General features: G+C 45.7%; 1 protein-coding gene across 6 annotated transcripts in view; it reads right to left on the reverse strand.

Annotated features, from left to right (window-relative positions):
• Positions 1–22,475, reverse strand: part of FAT3 (FAT atypical cadherin 3) — a 717,656-nt gene that overhangs the window by 48,982 nt on the left and 646,199 nt on the right. For all 6 annotated transcript variants that reach the window (XM_082409857.1, XM_082409858.1, XM_082409852.1 and 3 more), the window contains 6 exons: positions 16,969–17,358; positions 14,204–14,418; positions 12,840–12,977; positions 11,555–11,698; positions 8,538–8,735; positions 4,839–5,637 (listed from right to left, as the gene is read on the reverse strand). In XM_082409857.1, the coding sequence (XP_082265983.1) occupies positions 4,839–5,637; positions 8,538–8,735; positions 11,555–11,698; positions 12,840–12,977; positions 14,204–14,418; positions 16,969–17,358 (1,884 nt within the window). The remainder of the gene's footprint in view (positions 1–4,838; positions 5,638–8,537; positions 8,736–11,554; positions 11,699–12,839; positions 12,978–14,203; positions 14,419–16,968; positions 17,359–22,475) is intronic.

A 22,475-nucleotide genomic window follows, 5' to 3' on the forward strand; every position in this document is an offset into this window, starting at 1 on the left:
AGGAAAGTTAATGATACCTACCCTTTAAGGTTATGATGAGGGTTAAGTGCAATGACACGTGTGAAAAACAGCACAGTAACAGGTCACTGCTCAATAGATGTTAGTTGCTATGTTTGTCCCTGCCTTCATCTGGGCACTGCACTGCACACGGTTTCTCACCTCTATTCCTTGGCTCTAATGCTCCTCAGCCTGGACCACTCCCTCCCCATCACCTACCTGATTCTAGGCATCCTTTCAGAGCTAGTGCAGGTGGCATCACCCTCAGTGTTCTTCTCCCTGCCCTGCAAACCCTTACAGTGGCATCATACACCACCGGCTGAGGGAGCGGCTGCCGTCACCCTCACCCCTGCCAGCACAGGGCTCACCCACGGCAGACGCTCCACGCATTTTACTGGAGCTCCAGTTTCTAGTCTGGGTTCCATATCTGAACCAGGACTAGACAAATCAGGCATCCACTTCCACCAACATCCTCATGAACACATTGGTCTTAAACTCTGATGGTCTCATGGCGAGTCCATTCTCTTGGACAAGCGTCTCCTTTTTGATATATTTCTAGATTAGACTTCTGAAAAAAATCAATGAAAATTTTCCAAAATGGACAATCACCACTGCCCCACGGGCTGCCCCAATGCTCTGTCCTCTGGCTTCCGCATAGGAGCTCAAGGGCCTTTATCATTCCCCATCGTTTAGGTTGGTGTCGGGCTTTCTTACCCAAGTGCCAAAGTTCACCAAACATCTAAAGTTTACCAGGAGCCACCTCACGACCTCAGAACTCTGTATCTCTCAAACTTTTGTTCAAACGTGATGCTTCATGGGGGCTGGAATGTAATGAGGCTCTTTGGCACTAAATTTCAAGCCTGTTTTCGTTTTGTCAAAGCAACTCAGCATTTTGGTTCAAGATGTTAATGATGTTAATTTGAGCCAAAAAAAGTCTGCATGAGGGAAAGATGGGTTGGAAGTTGGGAGGAGGGTAGAATATTGAGGCCAAATCTGTATAAATATTATTACACAGCCCAGAATGGGCAGCTACCTCTATTTATCATCTTAATTATTCCACCAAGTGGTGGGAAAGTCCATTTATTGTATTTGCCAACCTTCTAGGGTAAACAGACAAGCAGCAATACTGGGTGTGTGTGTGTGTGTGTGTGTGTGTGTGTATGTGTGTGTGTCTGGGGGCCTGGGGGCATTTACTGACTTCAATTACCTCTCCTTTCCAATAAATGAGAAAATGTCTAAAATGATTAATGCTTTCCTTAACAGTTCCTCACTGTGTTTTTATTTAAGAGGATACTTTAGAAAAACTGAGAGAGCTATTACTATTATAATTAAGAGTTTGCCCTCTGAACCCAGAGGAAAGTTTTTCTATTTTATGTTGATGTGAGATTTCTTAGAGTTTGGTTTCCTCACCGCCAGAATTAGAATCACCCAGGCTACATATATAGTGACTCCTAGGCTCCACCCAAAACCTCCTGCTATATTTGAGTGTGGGCCTCAGTAGTGGGCATTTTCAGTAAGCCACAGGCGTACTGGAGTCTAAGATCCTCTGCTATCCTGCCATGGGTCTGTGAGAAAAATTGGGGTTATTTGAATATTCTTATAGAGTACATAGCACTGGGGTTATGAATCATATAAAAAATGGAAGAGTTCCTGTTCTTAAGATGCAGGTAATAAAACAGGGGCCCAAGATGAACCTTTATTGAATCAGCATGCCCTTCTCACCAGCCGTATGGCCCTGGGCAAGGCAGGGAGCTACCACATTTATAAAAGGGAGATTATCGTATATCAGCTGCTGAAGATGGGGATTGGGCCAGATGATGTTTTGATGTCCTTTTACCACTAAAATCCAGTATTTTATTTTGCAGCTTAATTACAAGAGTGACTTAAAGGTGAAAAGAGGCTGAGAAGTGGGGCTGAGTCTGCACAGAGTTCTTGCTCAGGAAATGCTCGCTTTTTAAACCAAGAAAGCCTCCTCTTGGGATGTCTGGGGGCTGAATCACAAAAATTTCCAGCATTCTGGGTTTCCTGGGAGTAGAAAGATTTATGGGGACTCGAGGACAGGAATCCTGGGCCAGGATACCACCTTGAAACTCATCGCACTTAAAATATCAGTGTCTCATGCAAAATGCAGAGCAAGACCCCTCTCTCCAACAAAATCTAAATCCCTGCTTTGAAGAAAACTGCTAAGCCTGCCCTCCCCTTGTCTCTTCTTGATGAACTCATACTCATCCCTCAAAACTTAGAATATAGGTGGTCTCTGGTGCCTAAATGTCACAGAAAGCTTTCCTCTGGCCACGATAGGGACTCTGTCCTTTTTCCTCCCCAGCATTCCTTATAACACTATTAATGCAAACAGGTACTTGCAACAGCTGAGTTCACAGTGGCCAGCTCCTAAGAGCAGGGACTGTCTTTTTTCACTTTGAATCTGCAGTGCCTAGGACATTGCTGGCACTGCAGTTTTTTACTGAATGAAATGAGTTCTCAGAGCACAAAGATTAATTAACTGGTTTAGTTTCTCCTGCAGAGTCTGCCCTGTCCTGTCTTGAACCTCTTTTGAACCCTGCTGTGAATCACTGCAGGAAGGCTCTAGCAGAGCTTTGGTGCATAAATCAATTTGCCTACAAAGGAAATATAGGTAGGGTCTGGACAGCTGGCATTCATAAATCTTGCATGTTTGTGGCATCTGCCAGAAATGCATCTCACCTAGCACACGTGCTTGGAGTTACTTTGGAGCTACTTTGGAGCTAATTTACATATTCAACAGTTTGGACATCACTGCATCTACCTGATGAAAACGCAAACAGAATTCACTGGGGACCACAGAGTGAGTGGCCAGCACTCTTCTAGGCTGCTTGGAGGTCATCAAAAGGTCTCTTGGAGGGAGCTGTGATCTCTGGGGCCTTCCTCTGATGAACTCATTCTCCAAAGTGCAGCTCAAAACTTTCTAAAAGGGAAGAGGGCAGGGGCCCTGCCTGTCGTCAGTTACCTAAAGGATGTTTTATAAATGGCTTCTCTTCTGGCCACAGTACCTTTGGGCCAAGTTTTCACTGGCTAGAAAAACTCCAGGTGCAATTTTCTTCGAAGAGGGCAGTGAATTTATGGTGCCACATGTCAGAGAGAGAAAAAGAGGGAGAGAGCAAGGTTTCTTGCTGACCACTGTGGTCATGCGACTCTGTGCAGCTATGGCCTCTGACCAGGGAAGGTCAAGGTTCAGTGACTCTAGTTACATCGACAGATACAAACCATTCCATCTCTGCCACTCTGAGGGCTGAATCCACCCCTTGACTGTGCTCTAGAATATCTGGCCCCTGTTTTTCACTGAAGCAAATCCAGCTGCCTTTACCCTCTGCGATAGCTTCTGAACTTGTTTCCCTGCTTCTGGCCCAGCCCCGTGTAACCCATTCACCTCTGCAGCCAGCAGGCTCTTCATGAAATACAGACCTGATTCTGTCACTTCTCCCCCTCAAATGAGCCAATGGCTCCCACTGCTTTGAGATAATTTCTAGAACTTCACCCTGGCTAATGGCTCTTCTGTGATCACTGGGCCGACTCACAAGTCTCCTTTGTCATCACTGGAAATCTCTTTCAATCCCCTCAGTGTAGGTTACTGTCTTGCCCCTAAGCCTCGTTCAAACAGCCCCTCCACTGGAATGCTGTCCCTCCCCTACCTGTTTTCACACGTCTAATTCCTACTTTTTTTTTTTTTCTACATTGAAATATAGTTGATTTATATGACGTGTTAGCTTCAGGTGTACAGCAAAGTTATTCAGTTCTCTCTCTCTCTCTCTCTCTCTCTCTCTCTATATATATATATATATATATACTTTTTCAGATTCTTTTCCATTATAGGTTATTACAAGATATTGAATATAGCTCCCTGTGCTATACAGTAGGTGCTTGTTGTTTATTTTACATATAGTACTGTTATCTGTTAATCCCATACTCCTAATTTATACCCTCCACCTTGCCCCTTTGATAACCATAAGTTTGTTTTCTATGACTGAGAGTCAATTTCTGTTTTGTAAATAAGTTCATTCGTATAATTTTTTTTTAGATTCCACATGTGAGTGATATCATATGATATTTGGTGCAGCCACTATGGAGAACAGTATGGAGGTTCCTTAAAAAACTAAAAATAGAGTTACCATATGATCCAGCGATCCCACTCCTGGCCATATATCCAGAAAAGACAAAAACTCTAATCTGAAAAGACACATGCACCCCAATGTTCATCGCAGCACTATTTACAATATGCAAGACATGGAAGCAACCTAATGCCCATTGACAGATGAATGGATAAAGAAGATGTGGTATATATCTATATATATCTATATACATCTATAGATATATATATACACACACATATATGTACAATGGAATATTACTCAGCCATAAAAAAGAGTGAAATAATGCCATTTGCAGCAACACAGATGGACCTAGAAATTATCATGCTAAGTGAAGTAAGTCAGACAGAGAGAGACTAATTCCTACTTATCTTTTATCTCAACCTAGAGGATAGTCCCTTCAGGAAATCTTCCCTCTTGATAGGGTCCTCCCACAGGACTTTGTACTTCCCCTAACGATACTCATGACGTGGATTATGCCAGCCTGTTTGTATGTCTGTGTCGCCCATAAGCTACATGCTCCACCGGAGAAGGGGCGGAGCTTGTCTTGTTCACCCTGCAGCCCCAGCATCTCTCATGGTGATGAGGCACATCGCTGGCGGTCAGTAAATATTTTGTCCGATGAGTGAATGAACGAATGCATGCATGCCAGGATGGCAACCCAGGCCACCTCTGAAAGCTCAGGACTCGGGGGGGAACTCTCCGAACCGCACTCACCGTTACAGGTGCAGCGCACGTTCCTGTAGAAACGCGGGCACACGAAGCTGATGCGAGCTGTGCTGTAGGTCATGAGCGCGTGGGAATCCAGAGACAAGCCTTGCTCGCAATGCTGTTCCTGACAATCCAGCCCAGAGCAGTTCTTCTCCAGGATGGCTGAGATGCGCATGACGTTCTCCAGATGCCTCCTGGCGTTGGACAGCTTCTGGATCAGGTAGGCCGGCTTGTAGAACTCACTGTTGGGCGTCTCCACCGCGAACAGCATGTCCAGCTCATTGGTGCCCGCCACGGGCTGGATGCTGATGATATGCAGGCTGTCCTGCTTCTGGGTGAGGACCGCGTTCCGCAGGGTGCGCCGGAACCCGTGCATGTGCAGACCCACAAAGTCCTCGGGGGACACGTTCTCGAAGCGGATGGTGACGGTGTTCTGCAGCATCTCGTGCACCAGCTGCTCCACGTGCACGACCACGTCGATGGGCACCTGGAAACGGCCATCACTCACTGACACGTTCAGGATGTACTTCCCGCTGTCCAGGCCTCCTAGGGCGATGATTTTCCCGTCATGACTGTTCACCTTGAACAAGCTTTTCTGCTCTGATTTCAGGGCAAATGTGAGGACATCGTACACGTCTTGATCTGTGGCGTGGATCTTCCCAATGACCCCACCAGGAAAGTCGTCCTCCATGGTGACAATGAAAATTTCCAGGGGGATGGCTGTGGGCTTGTGGATGCTTTCCTCGATGACCCGCACACGGATGTAGGAGTGAGAAACTTGCTGAGGTTTGCCTGAGTCTTTTGCCTGAAACAACCAAGAGGGAGAAAGCCAAGGAAGTAAGAAAAAAAACCATAATAATTAAAAAAAAATCAACAAAACTCTGAAGATGTCTGTTCCTTTAACCACGTTTGCTTCTTCCTCCATCCCCCACCACTATTCTGAAAAATGTTGAGGATGTGCATTTAAGTAAGAGGAGTGATTTATCACCTGGGGTCCCCATATGTACACTCTGTTATGGCCAATAAAATGTGTCAACACAATAAAGCCATGGGGGGTGAATTGGGAGGGAGAACAGAGGGTGCTATGGGATCCAGCATGCCCACAACAGGCTGGCCTTGTTTTAATTTTGGACAGAAGCCACAGGGGAACCCCATAAAGTGGCATTCCCACTTGTAGGAGAAATCTTTGTTCTTTTTGGCTTCTTTGCTTTTGATTGGACCAGACAGCACTTTTCTGCACATTTAAGAAACAATGTTATTTAAAGTGAGAAGTACACAATATCAAGGTTTAGAATAAAAGATGGTACACTGAAGGGAAAAATAAGTAGCCTGAAAAAACCCATTTTGACTTCCTTCTTTACATAAGAATTGACAGAACCACTACCCTGAAACAGATCTTTACTGAGTACCTGCCATGGGCAATGTGAAGGTAGTCAGTGCTGTAGGACTTCTGAGAAGGGCAGATTCTCAGGGGCTGGGTCCCCAGGGCGGGTATATCTCAGGATGCGGGGCTGCAAAGGACCTTGCAGGCCAGGTACCATCTGGGGAGATGTGTCCTTGTATGTAGAAGGTAGTATAAAACATGGGCTTGGTCATCACAGAGACCTGAGTTTGAATCTTGGCTCTGCCTCTCACTATGTGTCTGGCCTGGAGTAAGTCACTTAACTTCTTCGAGTTTCAATTTCTTTATCTTTAATTTGAATAAAATAGTCACATCTACCTCACAGAATTCTTGTACTGTGGGGATTAACAGACACAGTGATTGCAACGTACTTAGCACAGGCTTGTCTCATAGAAGTACTTAGTATGTGAGAGTTAATGTAATGTTGTTATTTTTATTATTACCATCACCATATGCTTTTAAAAATGAATTATGTGAACCAGAGATGCTGAAATGGAAAATTCATGTAAGAAGAGATAAATTTAGCAAATTAGGTTGAACTTGAAGTGAAACTGTGTATGGCCTCAAAAGACAGTGATGAGTTTGGACTCTATAGGCCAGAGGTTGCCCACTCAGATGTCGAAAACCAGAAAGGTGACAGAAAGGCACGAAGCCACTGGGTGTAAGGTGGCAGACTCATGGGCCTGTGGCCTGAGAAGGACTGGACAGTCATGTCTGCCTAAAGTCTGAAAGAGCCAGAATTCACAAGTTTTCAGGCACTAGGGAGCTCAGATGGTTTTAGTTTAGGGGTTGGCACACCTTTTCTGTAAAGGGCTACATAAGAAATAGTTTAGGCTTTGGGGTTATATGATCTCTATCAACTACTCAACTATCATTCCAGCAGAGAAGAAGCCCAGAGCATATGTAAATGAATCGGTGAGGCTGTGTTATAATAAAACTTTACTTATAAAAACAGGCTGAGGACAGGATGTGGTTCAGGGGCTATTATAGTCTGTTGACCTCTGGTTTAGTGGAATGACATAATCAAAGTGGACTGATATAATCAAAGTGGAATGATTAGCCTGGAGGGGTGTAGGGATAGATCAGAAAAGAATGAGGCTGAAGCCAGAGGAACACCCAGGAGGCTTCTGCAATAGTATGAGTATTGGGCGATATAGAATAAAATGGGGTGATGGCAAAGGGAAGATGCCTGATGCACACTGGGACCTTATGAAGGCAGAAACGTGCGACTTGGTGGTAGTTTAATATAAGGGACTCGGAGGAGAAAGCTCTCCATGGTGTTTACCAAGTCTGAGATGTGAAATATGCTCTCTAACAACCAGAGATGGTATGCAAAGAACTGTACTAGCTTCTGTGAGAAGGCACTAAAACTCTCTCCTTGCCCTTGAGGACCTATACTGTGATATAAAATCATTCACATAATATTGTTGGATGCGTGGGTGGCAACTGAAGAGTTTATCAATGTGCTCGGAGCCAAAAGTCATTAATTTGGAAGGTTTTGTGGAGTAGAGTAAGCCATAATTTATCCAAAGAAATAAGGGACACAATTAAATGCTATATAAAGAATGACTATAGTTATTATTGCCACCATTAATAAAGAGTTTAGGTTGCCCTCTGTGCCAATTGTGGGTAAAAAAAGTCACTCAGTTTCACTGATGGGACCCACATCTTGGTACTGGCAAAATCTGCACACAGTGAATTTTTGGCGCTCTCTCTTTCCTGCTCCTATCCACACCCTTCCCACAACTGCCACTTTTGCCTCTTGGTCTCACTTCATTTTACGCCATGACCTTGAAGAAGCTGAAATGTTGGGAGGCCATTGCCATCTCCCTGCTCCCCTCCCTCCTCACTAGGGAAACTTACCAAGCAGAGGTCTCTTCAAAAGCAGAGGCCATGAAATAGCTCAATCACATTAGGACAAGGATTGGTTGCTTCCCCACTTGGGTTGACCTGGGAAATACTTTTCAGTACCAAGCAGCAAGCCTTGACAAATGAGTTGTCTTTCGGGCTCAACTAGAACCCCAGGAATTTTCAGAATGCAGACTTAAGCCCAGGGACCGTCAGCCCGGCACACCCTACAGGAACGTCCCGCTTGTAACAATGATGCTTCCTTTCTTTCCTGTTCAATTTCACATACAGAGGCCACTTTTATTGGTGTGAAATTGAACTTGAGATTAAAAGGGGAACATTCCTGCGCAGTAATGAATTATGTTGACTTGCTCGACAAAGAAAACCCAACCAACGGGCCCAGCAACCAGCACGAGAGAAAGCTGGCCTGATGCGGGCAGAGGACAAGGCTGTACCTGGACACACAGCACATACTCTGGAGACTCCATGTGCCGGAAGACCACGGCTGAGCGCAGGATCCCATCTGAGTCCAACGCAAACGCCTCCTCTTCGTTTCCCGACAAAATAGAGAAGGAGAAGGGAGGCCCATTGTGAAAGGAGTCTCTGTCTGTCACCACGAGCTGCAAAATGCTGCTGCCTACTGGCTTATTTTCCTGCATAAGAGAGTATATTAAAAGAGAAGATAAAATTACACCTCTCTTCACATTTAAAGAAAAACAACCCATCATTACCGGCTGAGAGTGCTGTGCTAGAAACAGGGCTTTTTGCGGAAGGGATTCCCTGTGATATTATCTTGTCTTCTGAAAATGTGCTGGCCTCTGTAAGCGTCACGTTTCCCATCCTTGGCTGCCACCCCACAACTGCCCTGTGAGACAAAGAGCTGCAGGTGAAAACATGAGGACTTGGCTTTGAACGGGTTTGCAGGTTCCAAGGATACTGCTGGTTACATCTTGTCCTTGAAAGGCTGGAATTGCCCTGAGTTCACCCGAACGGCTCCGGAGATACACGGTGCTCAACAGCCTTCATGACGATGTCAGAAATCCTCTCGGGCCAAGACAACATCAACCTTTCAGGATGGGAAAGCACTTCGTCACACTTACCACGGTTACGCGGAGGCCCAACGTGGTGACACAGAGTCACAATACCAGACTCTTTAAGGGGACATCCTGGCAACTTCCCAGGAAAAATACAAAGGCGGGTGTCAGGTGAAAAATAGGGCTTTTCACCCCAGCCATCAGAACACAGTTTTGCTGTTTCTTAAGGGAAGGGAAAGGGGATGGGATGGATATTCCTCAGTTAGCGGATGAAGAGAAAAGGAATCTGTAACTTCATCAGAAGTTTTGGAAGTCCGGATGTCATTATGCCAACACGATTTTGCAGAAACTCTGCCTTCGACCCCAGATGGAAACACAAAGGCTCCTAGTTACTCCTTCTTGGGCCCAAGGTTGTCCTTACTTTGAAAACACCAAATTAAACTCCTCGGTGGCTCAGGCACTGGTTTCCTTGCTCTGCTCTGTTTAGACTTCAGCATTACCATGGTTCGGGCCAGAAGTCAGTTTCATTAGTTCAGGCCTGCTGATGACATTGACTTTGGATTAACTGAGTTTGGGTCACAGAGATGAAGACAGTGATACCCTGCATGACAGCAGTCACGGGCGGGGCGGGCGCACTCATGTTTTAGGCGCTGAATTAGTCTTATAAGAACCATGTGTTGGAAAAAGAAAATTATTCTGGGGTGAACAATGGGAGGAGCATTTTTTTTTTGCAGGAGAAAGAGGAGAAAAGAACCTCAGAGACTTCTCATGTTGCTTCTCCTCTCAAGTGGCCTTTTGGTTTTCGGGAACTAGACACCGTCTCCCTCTGGAATAAGTTGTGGAAACGTCCCAGCCCAGCGTAGATTTATTGGCGCACACTGACAGTATCCTCAGCACCACACAAAATAGAAGATTTATTGATTTGTTTGCTCTCTCTATAAAAGCCATTTCCTCCATACAAGAGAGAGGGTAAGAGGCTGTGTGCCTGAGGGGTCGCATCCGAGGAAGGAGGATGAAATAGAACACAGACGGGCCCGGTGTTGCAGACGGAAGCCACGGTCACCGCTCATGGGCTCAGCATCTCTGTTCTTTCCCTGCTGACTTCCTGGAGTGCGTGTGAGAACAGTCTGTCAAGCTGATCGACGCGTGTCATGAAACTGAATGTTGAGCAGGCAGAGCCCATTTTGCGCTGGGCTAGTGAGCGGAGGCGGGGGAGGCGAGGCAGAGAGCTGCATCGTGGGGACAGGTGGGGAGCAAAGCCGTGCAGGGAAAGAGCAGTGGGGGAAGGGGCAGAGCCTGGAGGGAGCTCTGTGGAAGCTGGGGAGGGGTAGGAATGCACAGCTGCTGGAAAGAGCATGGGAGAGGAGAGGAAACCAAAATACCACTGGGGAAGGTATCGAGTTTCGCTGAGAAAGGGGTAGGAAGGGAGCAGAGAGCTGTTCAGCCTGATCCTGGAGGGGGGGCTCAGTGGTGCGGGGGAGCTGGGGGCCTATAGATGGCCAGACTCAAAAGTCTTGAACGTTGTTCCAAAGGCGCCCCTCAAGACTGGCTCCCTCTCATCTCACCTTCGACCCACAAAGCCCTGGGAACCCGTGGTGGGTGATTCTGAGGCTGATTTCCTAAAAATATCTGTGGTCCCCACAAGACACATATATCCATCCCTGTCTCCTGTAAGTCCTCCATGCTGACAGTATTCCTGGACTGGATTTCCTGATCCTCTTGAAGTCGGACTTTCAGCTTCTAGAAGTACTGGGAAATGGAAGTAGCTTGGCACTTAGTACCGTGCTCACAAGATATCTTTTGAATTAAAAAAAAAAAATAGCTGGGAAGAAAAGTCATCCTCTCTGAGAGCAGAACACCAGCCATAAGTCACTCTCTCCTGCAGTCTAATTTTAGAGAGCAAGTGGGTTTAAACTGCTAAGCAAACTACTTATGGAAGACTGATTTTAATGAGGAGCAGCTCTAGCCTGAAGGCCAATCTCCCTTTGACAAACAAGATGGTTCGTATCAACCTCCCTCCCCTGCTAGAATAGCACAAAGTGGTTTAAAGGCAGCCTGTCACTGTGGGAAGAGAATAGTCTTTTCAGAAGACAGACCTGAGTTCAAATGCTGACTCTATCACTTAACAGCTTCATGATCTTGGTTGAGCTACTTGACCTCTCAGATCCTTACCTCCTTCACTATAAAGTGAGGGCCGTCGTGAGGACAGACCGTGTACGGAAAGCACCTGACACTTGAAAGAACCCCATTGGCCACAGCGCTTATCGACGTTTTATTAATCAGTTGCAGTAGAAGAATCAGGCTCTTTTCATACTAGCCCTACGATGGGATGAGTTGATATTAGGTAAAAACAAGAGTAAACCACAATGAGTAATTAACAGTGGAGGAAGGACGATAAGTGCATAAGGACAAGAGCCTGGGAGGCCAGATTTGCTCACCTGAATCACAGCGGTATAGTTAGCAGGTGTAAATACTGGGCTGTTGTCGTTCACATCAGAAATATCAATGTTGACAGTGGCAGTTGAAGACATCGCAGGAATGCCGCTGTCTACTGCCTGGACGAGCAGGGAGTATCCAGACACCTGCCAAAGCACAAAGGGCCGACAGTAAAGAATCACAGCGCTTGCTTCCTTCCGGGCCCACTCCGGCGCTGCAGGCTCGCAATGCTTTGCTGAAGATGAGCCACCTTCACGTTGAGTCTTTAGACCGGGGTTTTTCAACCTCGGCACCAACTGGCATTTGGGGCCAGATAATTCTTAGTTGTCGGGGGCGGACCTGTGCGTTGCAGGATCTTTAGAAGCATCCCTGGTCTCGACTCACTAGAAGTCAATATTGCCTCTGCCTGCTTGTCACAACCAAAAATGTCTCCAAATATTGCCAGATGTCCCCTGGGGGTAAAATCAGCCCGGGTTAGAACCACAGCTCTTGGCCGTTGTTCAAACTCTAACAGTTGTCACAACTGATCTGTCCTAAGTATTAGTTTTGATACTTTGGGAGTATATTACGGGCTTCTATTACCCAGTGAAGTCTTTCTACTTTTAAGCGTCATGCCTATGGCATCTTTTTCCATATTTAAATTTCACTTTGAAGACACATATTTTTGGTCAAAAAAGACAGTGTTTAGAAACTTAGTTTAACCTCGGACAGAGGAATCTGCTGGATCATTCTTTCTGACCTAGATACCTTCAGGTCATCCTTTTGTATCTGCTCGCTTAGGGTCAATGCTGTTCATGAATCCAGGACCACAGGATCCCGATGCTGAATATACTTTTCTGCCTTCTTGCTTTGGAAGGACCAAAATTCAAACCATCTAGAAAGACAGTTTTTTGCTTTTTCTTTAAAGCCTCCATAAATAAGAAAATACCAGCATCTACTGGCAACAAATTCTTTCTAAGTTCTAGTGAAAATACTTCCTGCTGCATTTCAGTCCATCCTTATTTACTCCCATTATTCAATGTGTGTTTTTTTGTTGTCGTTTGTTTGTTTGTTTCTTTTTTTTTTTTGGCTGCACCTCGAGGCTGATGGGATCTTAGTTCCCCGATCAGGGATTGAACCCAGGCTACGGCAGTGAAAACGCAGTGTCCTAACCACTGGACCACCAGGGAATTCCCACTCCCGTTATTTACAATGGAGAACCTTCCTACTTATACTCATGGAGTCCGTGCCTGATTTCAGTGAAGGGGTGGGTGTGGATGGGAAGGGAGCATGCCTAAACTAGCTTACCCGTTCCCGGTCCAATTTCTTTTTAACCTTCACAAGTCCCAAGACAGGATCCACAGCAAATTCACTGTCTCGATCTCCATTCACAATGGAAAATCGAATCTGTCCATTGGGCTGGCTGTCTGCATCTTCTGCTATTAGCTTCACGGGACACAAGCAAAACAAAGCAAAGACATGACATGACAGACAGAGAAAAGGTTTATTCTTAGGGTCCCAGGTCTGTACAAATGGGCACAGCTCTGAGAGTTTTCTTAGGCGCTCTACTCACCAATGCCAGTGATCATGCACCAGGGGAAGAGATTTGGGGTTGGCCGAAGGAGGAAAGCACCATGACTAGAGCTGCCATTTTATTTATGTTCATTTTTATCTGCCTACAGCCTGACGCTTGTTAGGCCTGATTTTCCTCAGGCCTTGAGCCAGTAAGAATAGACCCAAAACTAACTGATAGGGATACTTCGGTGATTCTTTCCCAATTCTGCAAAACAATGGTCTCTGCCACTGAGTCAGGTATTTTCTAAACTTATGCTTTTCCATGTTAAGGAAGTCCAAGAAAATTCCCTTTCCCACATGGCAACCACACAGCCCCACATTGGTGATGCTGGGATTTGTATGTATGGAAATAGTCTTGTAATAGTTTCAGGCCCCAGGAGAAATGGCCTGGGACGTCTACCTTGGATGTGTAAAGAATGAACACCTGGTGCTGCAGGAGCCAGATACGAGGGTGCATGGAAGGGACCTCTCCCACCTATGGGTGATGAGGTTGCTGAGGACGGGACTGACTCACTGTTCCCAAATGTAATTTCTATGTCTAAGAGAACCTGTGTCCTCCTAATACATAGCTTGCTCTTACTGGTATAGAAAAAATCCTTCCAGAAAGAGCTCCTTTAAGAGTAACCAGTCAGTCTTAAGCTTGATCCCATTTGTAGCTGCCCTTCTGTGTGTGTGTGTGTGTGTGTGTGTGTGTGTGTGTGTGTGTGTGTGTGTGTGTGTATTTGGGGGTGGTGGGAAGGATTTTTTGTTCTGTCCTTAGCCATCTACTAACTTGTCATCCAAGGTCACAAATTAGTAGGAGCTATCATTAGAAATTCATTCCATGGTCTGTTTTGTTTCTCAAAAAAATACACTCCTGGGAGGAAAGTGATGAGGGATCACTTACACCTTGATATAAATGAACTTTATCAGACCCTTTCTAACAGACAATGTGGAGAAGGAGCAGTTGAAAGACTGGTGTCTGACTAAAGTTCTTGGGGACCAAAGGACACTGAAAAGAGAAAGTACAAAGAGAATCCAAGATAGACTCTGCTCACTTTTTCACTCTCTTGAGGATTATTAGTCCCAGATATCTGGACCACCCCCCTGGCACCTACCAAAATGACGGAGTCCCCGACCAAGGCGTCTTCACTTATGACAGCACTGTAGACATCTTGGCTGAACTCGGGAGGGTTGTCATTCACATCTGTGAGGTTGATGTTGACAGTGGCCATGGCACTGAGGGCGGGGGTGCCCCCGTCTTTCGCTTCCACCACCAGGTAAAACTTTCTGCATAATTCATAGTCCAGGACCTCAGACACAGAGATACTCCCTTTGAAGGAAAATGGGGAGGTTTAGATTTGATTAGGAAAAACTCTGGTCAGCAGTCCCACAATCATGGTAATATCTGTAACATCATTTCCAGCCAAGAGTTTGAGATAGTCAGGAATTTGTTTACTTAATGCCCAGCTGAAAGCAACCCAGAGTCTGATTAATGCTGTCAGTTAAAACATTGCTATCCATCAGACACAATGCTGAAGAAATCAGGTCTTTGTATGTTTCTGCAATAGCTTCTGAACTTCCCTCAAGCAGCCTGAAAATCTCTGGCATTATTCACCCTCAGGCAATTTGGGAGGAGAGACAGGAGCGAGCATCCCCGATGAGCGTCTCCCCAGGATTCCTCAAGGGGACCCAGGCAGACTGAGAATGAGTCAAGATGCGTGGACGTGATGGTATTACCCCGTCCCTCATCAGTAAGTATATACTTGCAGACTTAACCTAAGTCTTAAACTGAATTAACCACTAAGGTGCCTCCCCTACTTATAAGGTGCTTTTCTAAAACATGTATGGCACAAAGAGGACAAAGACCTCAGAAAGTTCAGGATATGGTGATGTGACGGAAAAGGAAACACTTGGGGATCCGTTGCCAAATAGGAAGTGTGAGTTGAGTGTCTACAACTATAGAGCAGAGCTAATACCCATGGCACAGAGTTGCTTAAATTAAGCAAGTAGAACAGGTGGAAGCAGCTAGCTGGGGGCACCTCCACGAGGGGCTCCTTGAGTGCTCTTTCCCTCCCATCCTAGCCCTTTCTGGTGGGCGACCCAGTCCTGCCTTCTGCACTTGGTAGCTGGTCATGGTACCGTCGGCAGAGCAGTTCTCAAGGGCATTTACCTCTCTCTCCCACCTGGAAAACAGTCACTAGGACCAAGGTGAGTACATCACATCTGTTCTCTTTCCAGACAGGCAGCTTCTCAGGGAGCTAAGCCTGCCCTTCTACTTAAGGTGAGAAGTGGAAGTTTTACCTAAAGCAAGAGCCTCTTTCTCTCCGTAATTATGTTTTCTTAGCAATTACCACCCCTAGCGCTTGATTTTGCATCCCAGCCTCGTTATCCAGAGCCAGATTTAAACAGTACTCAACCATTTCCCCATGGTGTTCATATACAATGGCCATAACTAGACACACTAAGGCTAACACATATTTAAATGAGGAAAATCCCCATACATTTTAATTTGAAGTAATGCACTTAATAAACAGGGTTACTGCTAGGAGAAACTGCTGCTGCAATCCCTCCATTAACGTTTCCACCCTCCTATACTAAGGCAGGGACTACATGTCCTGCAATTTTTGCACCCCCATGGCATAGCAGTGCTATATAGAAGTTAGAGCATGTATTCCAGAGTCAGGGAGATCTGACTTCAAATCCTGGATCCCTGCACCACCCACAACTTACTCACATTGGAAAAATTAACCTCTCTGAAGCTGATTTTCTCATACAGAAAATGGGAGAAATAACTAATGACTTAATAGGAAGCTGGTGTATCTGCCATGTTAAATGAACATTGCTAATTGTGATAGTTTCTTGCTCATATTTCTTGGATTATCCAACAGAAAACAGACCTCCTTTGCCCTCTTGCTCAACAAGTACATATTCCTTGAGTGATGAGGGAATTACGTCCAGTGGCCAGAAGGTATGAGAGACTCATCTTTCTTACCTGTGAAACGGGGCTGCCTTGCTTATTCATAGGGGGATAGGTAAACAAATAAGAATATCCACAAAAAAGCTTTGAAAATATTAATATAAACACTCTTTGAAAATGCAAGAGTGAGTATGTTTACTTTTCAAAGAATAGCCAAAGTTTTTTCTGAATTACCCTCTTCATTTACTCAAAACAGCCCTAATAGTTATTAACTCCCTGAGGAAGAGAAAGCCCTAGGGTTCTATTTTTGTTCTCTTGGTTTCTTTCTAGACATCTCTTCCCCAGGAGATGCCACATCCTCCCCCAGAGTTTGAAAAGGGCATGGTGAGAAATGGCAGGGTTCTGACGAGGAGCAGTGAGCTGGAATCAAATACAATGCCCGTTCCAGCTGGTCGGGTGCTGGGTTTAGAAGGCCTGAAGGTCATCATCGTGCAGATCGCTCATTAACGTCTGCCTTGGTAGGTGACCAGAGAGTGGCAACCTGAGTGTGGATAGTGGCAACTGGAGGCTAATCCCCAGGGGCAGTTCCAACACAGAAATATAGGACCCAAGTAACAAAAACAAGCAAACAGAAAAGAGAGAGAAACAAACAGACCCTCAGGCTCCGTCTGCAAATACTATCTCCCCACCTTGAACCACATTACTGGTCCCGAGCTTGCCAATCTGAAATCTCCTGGAGCCAACCTAGGGGCCAAGTATTTGCCCAGTGAGCCCACAGCAAGGAGCTGAAACTTAGCAGGGGGCATCCTTGGAACAGAGTGTCAGAGGGCACTCTGGGGTGGGCATGCAGGTCCTGCTATGAGAAGACTTGTTTCCACCAAGAAGGGCGGTTGATGAGAGGGTTAGGAGGAGAACCAGGGTATAGGGAAGCCTTGGATTCTAAGTTGGTTGCTGTTTACCCACCTGTCTTTGGGTTGATCCTAAATTTCCCTTGCTCATTTCCAGACCGGATGAGGTACGTAATCTCGGCATTTGTGCCTATATCTTTGCTGGTGGCAAAAACAACAAGGACTTGGGTGCCAGGGGAGGTGTCCTCAGGCACCGTCACCAGGTAGTCCCTCCTCTCAAACACGGGGGGGTTGTCGTTAATGTCCAGGACGGTGATGGTGACAGTGGCCAGAGAGGACAGGGCCTGGCCGGGGCTCTGGTCGGTGGCCTGCACGCTGATGCCGTAGGAGGACTGTTGTTCTCGGTCCAGCGGCTGCTCCAGCATGATGATGCCAGACGAGCTGTCGATGGAGAAGAACCCGTCGGCCGAGTCGGCCAGGGAGTACACGACCTTCCTGTTGGTGCCTGTGGGAGACGCGAGAGCGTGAGCGGAGGGGGACGCAGCCGGACACTCTCTGCACTAGAGGTTGTGGCTTTGATGACTGTCTAAGGGCCACACGAAGAAAAACGGTAACTATGGAAACCAACAGCTTTGGTCCTACGACGACTTCAGTTTATAGCAAATATACAACTGAACCAAATGGCAAAGAAACGGAAAATATTGGTAACAAATATCAGAAATAGTTGGATCTAAAGCAAAACGTTTTGCATGCGTGTGTCACGTTGTCATGAGTCCTTACTTCAATGTTTTCAAATAACTGACCAACTGTCTTGATCATGTTAGAGAAACTGACTTCAATTCTTCTGGCTCGTGTGGCTTGGACAAGTTACAGTCTTTCTTACCTGCCTAGGACACAAGTAAGATGCAAAATGCTTTGAGAACAGTAAAGAACATATAAACTATAATTATTCAAGCCCTCAAGCAATTTCTTCATATCTTTATAACCTCCATCTGAAACTGTTATCTTGAGGATTACTATGCATCTCCTAATGAACAGTCCAGCAACTTAATAAAAAAAGAAATAGTTGGGTCTTCTTAATATATTAAAGAACCCCATGCATCCTTAAGAAAAACTCTAAGATGCCAATAGATATAAGGGTCAAGATGTGCCACAGAAAGAGAAATACAAATTAATTAATTAATTCGACAGATTTTTATCTAGACTCTATCAGGCACTATTCCAAAGGCTAGAGATTCTCATAGTGGACAAGAGTCGAACATTTCCTGAGGGAAATTTTTACTTTCTGGTGAGAGTAAATAAGAAATGAACAAGAACAATTCACTTTGTTATAAAGCAGAAACGAACACACCATTGTAAAGCAATTATACTCCAATAAAGATGTTAAAAAAAAAAAAAAGAAATGAACAAGAACAAAGAATCAGTAAAATACATGGTATGTTAGGGAGTAAAAAGGGAGAAAAATGAAGCCATAATGGAGGGGGAATCGTGAGTGCTGGGGGGAGAAGGAGTTTGGGAGCTGGAGGGAAAGGTGGTCCTTTTAATACAGGTGGTTGGAAGTTCGGCATTTGAGTGAAGACCTGAAGGAGGGGAGGGAGTGAGCAGTGCAGAAATCTGAGGAAGAACACTGCAGGCAGAGGGACCCAGGCAAGCCTGGGGTGGGAGCCGAGCTCCTGGGGTGGGAGCCGAGTTCGTGTGTTTGAGGAGCACGGGGGAGAGGACCAGTGTGACCAGAGTGAAGAAGAGAGATGCAGGAGATGAGAGCAGAGTGGTGACGCATTGGGGAGCAGATCGCCCGGAGGGGTGGCGGTTGGTGGTAGTTGGGAAGTGCTGTAGGGCTCTGAGGAGGGGAGTCACATGAAATGAATTAGATATTAACAGGATCGCTCAGGCAGCTGGTTATGAACAGAACAGCAAGACAGGCAGCAGAGACCCACTGGCAGTCTCCTGCAGGAAGACAGGTGTGCAATAAGGGCAGCTGGAACGGACGGTGGTGTTGGAAGGGGTGAGAGGTGGTCGGGTTCCAGACGTACTCTGAACACGTAGGTGTGAGAAGTGAGGGGCCCTAAATGTATTCTGAACTTGGAGGTGGTGAGAATAGATCGCTTTCTCACCGTGGAGCTGGCAGGGTGTGGGATGTGAACGAAAGAGAAGATCCCAGAATGACTCTTAGGTTTGGGCCCGAGCGACTGAAAAGAGGGAGTTGTCATCAGCTGCCATGGAGAGGACTGTGGGAAGACTAGGACTTGGACGAAGATCACGGGCCCTGTTTTGCATCGATTAAGTGTGAGATGGACATTTTACATTTAAGTGGAGATTCAAGTAGGAAGTTAGCAGAGAGAGGAGGCTGGAGATCAGAGGAGAGGTCCAAACTGGAGTTACATCTTTGAGGGTCTTCAGCATTCAGAGAGCCAGCAGAGCCATAAGAATGGATGCGGTCATAAGGGGATATAAAGGGAAAAAAAGAAATACAGTGGCCAGTAAGCCTAGAGCACCCCATCAAAGGAGGGAGAGGATCTAGTCAGAGGGTGGTCTCCAGTTCCATGACTTAAAGAAATGCACTTAGTTATGAAAATACCATTTTACCTTAATATATACTAAAGCTAAAACCTATCAATGGAAATGTTCATTAACAACCAACAAATCAGTGAATGATGATTGGACCAACTTCCGATTCTGAAGATTGATTTAACTGTTTGCATCCGAGGAGATCAGCACTTCAAAATGGTATATAAACCTCAAATTCACTAGGAGTTACAGTTTATAAGAAAGAAAACATAACAACTTCATAGGCTGAAAAAGCATCATGGTGATCCTAAACGCTCTTAATGAAGACAGTCATTAGTCATGACTTTAGCTATGACAACTACCTGAAAATGTCTTTTGCGAAGCATGGACCCCTGGAATATAAGCTCTTACAGGTAGGGCCTACGCACTGTTGTCTTCTACTATATCATCTCACCATGGGGACAGGCCTTTGGCAGTAATAAGAGTTAAACATTTTACTCCCTCAATGTACAGTTTCCCTTAAGCCAAAATTCCAAGCAAACCAATAAAATCATGTATCTGGAGGGAATGAGAGAAATTGCATTATGTGGCTTTAACCAGAAGGTCAACATTGAGAGTTTGTTCATGGTTCCATTCCAGAGAGTCCATTTTATTCAAAGTTTCATCATTTACTTTTATTTCTCTTTCAAAACTACCACCCCGTGATATATAAACATCAACCTCTGATTTTATTGGTGCCGGGGTGAAAAACAAGAAGTCTTTGCTCTTTCCTTGCTGCCCCTTGAAATAAGGCCCCAAAGCAGGTGTTTTAGGGTTGCTTTCTGGCTACTTTTACAGGTGGCTGCAAGATTAAACTTCTCAACATAAATTCCTGGGGTGAATACACAGAGGACCGCGGAGGTGATCAAGCTTGCACCTGAAAAGCAATAACCCTGCCTGGGTGTCGGAGCTGACTGTGTGCCCTGGAAGCTGCCTTGACTGACCGGATAGTGTCAGGACACCTCTCAAAGGCACAAAAATGCATTTACGGAAACACATCAGTGATTGACATAAATACACCACATGGGTTTTCAAATCACACACACGTTCCCTGGGGACTTGACTCCCAGCCCCAGCGTATGGAAGAGCGCCCTTACCAACAATAAGATGGGGCAGGAAGTTCATGCAGGATCTTTCATCTGCTGACAACACCCACTTCACTGATGCATAAACCAAGGGCTGAGGGATTCCCCTGGTGCCACTAGCATATGTAAGTAAGCAGGAGGGACAAAGTCCTATCTTCAGGAGATCTGCTCCTGGATAAGCTTCCTCTTCAGGCTTGAAGATCACGTAGGAAGAAGGCCATTTCTGACCCTGTTCTGAAAGCCATAGTACTCCAACCCGCTGAGTTAGGAGAGGTAGGGGCTCGGTTTGCACACTGCCGCTCTCTGTGGCAGCAAGACCTGCAGGGAAGGTGCTTTTCATGACTGCCTGTGTTTCCTTCACTGGGACAGATAGCTGAAATCTAATTAAAGATATTGCCTGTGTCCCCAGTCTGCAGATTTCTCTCCCAGCCCTATTCAGAGGCCCTCGGCTCTGCTCAGACCCCCAAGCAGGAGAGGACGTGTTTTCCGAGCTTCCAGCTCAGCCGGCTGGCCCTGTTGTTGGAACCCTGCATTTACAAGGCTGACATTGATCAGCAACACGAAGACCACGGCTCCCCTCCGGACAGGTTCTGTTCCTTTAAAGCTTGGTGACAGGGACTTTCTGCTTTATCACAGCAGAAAACCGTCCCCAACAAGTTGCTGACCCAAACTCCCCCCACTCCCCGTACATTTTGCTTCTGACAGTTATCTTGCGTATTCACACCAGGAGGAACAGGGAGATTTGCTGTTTACCTCTCCTTTCTGTTACCGGTCAGACTTATATGAAAGTAAGACTAGAAAAGGTTGGGGCAGGGTGGGCACCCAAACCAACAAACCTGCTAAGGGGTATCACTTGTGATTTGGTAGTTCTGAAGAAAAGAGCAGGATATATTTTTGGAATGTATCTAAACTCCAATTTAGACACAATTGCAACAGATTTCAGTGGTTTCTAGATATCAATTCAGATGCATAAATGCCAACGTGCAGGCAATACTTTCAGTGGAGCACTCGGGTCTTTTGCTGTATTACCAGGCAATGGGGGCTGTCTTTGTTAAATGAATGCAGGTCCCGTCACTAAAGTGGAAACTTTCTATCCACGGGCGTTTGATAAGTGCCATCCTTCAAATCACCAGCTTTTCTCTACGCACCCGGCAGAAGAGATGAACCCGAGCATAAGACTTGCTTGCTAATTGGTCTAATGCTCTCACTGCATGTCACGACGTGTTATATTAAGGTATAACATTAATCCATCATTTCGCGTCTGTGTTTTTAAGTACGTAATTCTCTTCTCCAATTTGTGCTTAATTTAATGAGGACGGAGCTACTTAGCTTCTTAAGATGCTGAAATGCCAGACTACCAAGAGAAGTATGATTTTCATTGCATGTGAAGTTTCCACATGTTAACTGTGGCACATGGAGCAGGCAGGCCTTCAGAGGATTAAAATCAAGTAAACAGAGAATGCTTAAAATCCCGATTTGCTCAAAGGAAGTTAACAGGTAGCGGCATTTTGTGGAGTGGGCTGAGAGGAAAGAAATAGCATGTACAAATTCCCAGAAAGAAGGCTATGAAAACCTGGGGTGGGTGGGTTGCCAAGGGCATCTATATTCCCTCCCTTGGAAGATTTCTAAATGGAGGCTAGGTTCCTCTCAACTGGGCCAAATGAAAAGAGGGACCATTTGGGGAGCATGGACTGTACAGAAAAGTCAAAGTTTTAAATGCTTAGAAATGAAGGCAATGTGGTGCAGTCTTGGAAGACAGGAGATCTTGCTTGCAGCCCATGGGTTTCCCAAGTATACTCATGTAGCTTAACCTCGTTGGGTCTCAGGTGTCTTCATTTTTTAAAATTTTTTTATTTTTTTAAATTTTATTTTTGGCTGTGTTGGGTCTTCGTTTCTGCGCGAGGGCTTTCTCCAGTTGGGGCAAGCGGGGGCCACTCTTCATCGCGGTGCGCGGGCCTCTCACTATCGTGGCCTCTCTTGTTGAGGAGCA

This window comes from Balaenoptera physalus (assembly GCF_965194825.1).
Source record: "Balaenoptera physalus genome assembly, chromosome: 10".
Classification (NCBI taxonomy): domain Eukaryota; kingdom Metazoa; phylum Chordata; class Mammalia; order Artiodactyla; family Balaenopteridae; genus Balaenoptera; species Balaenoptera physalus.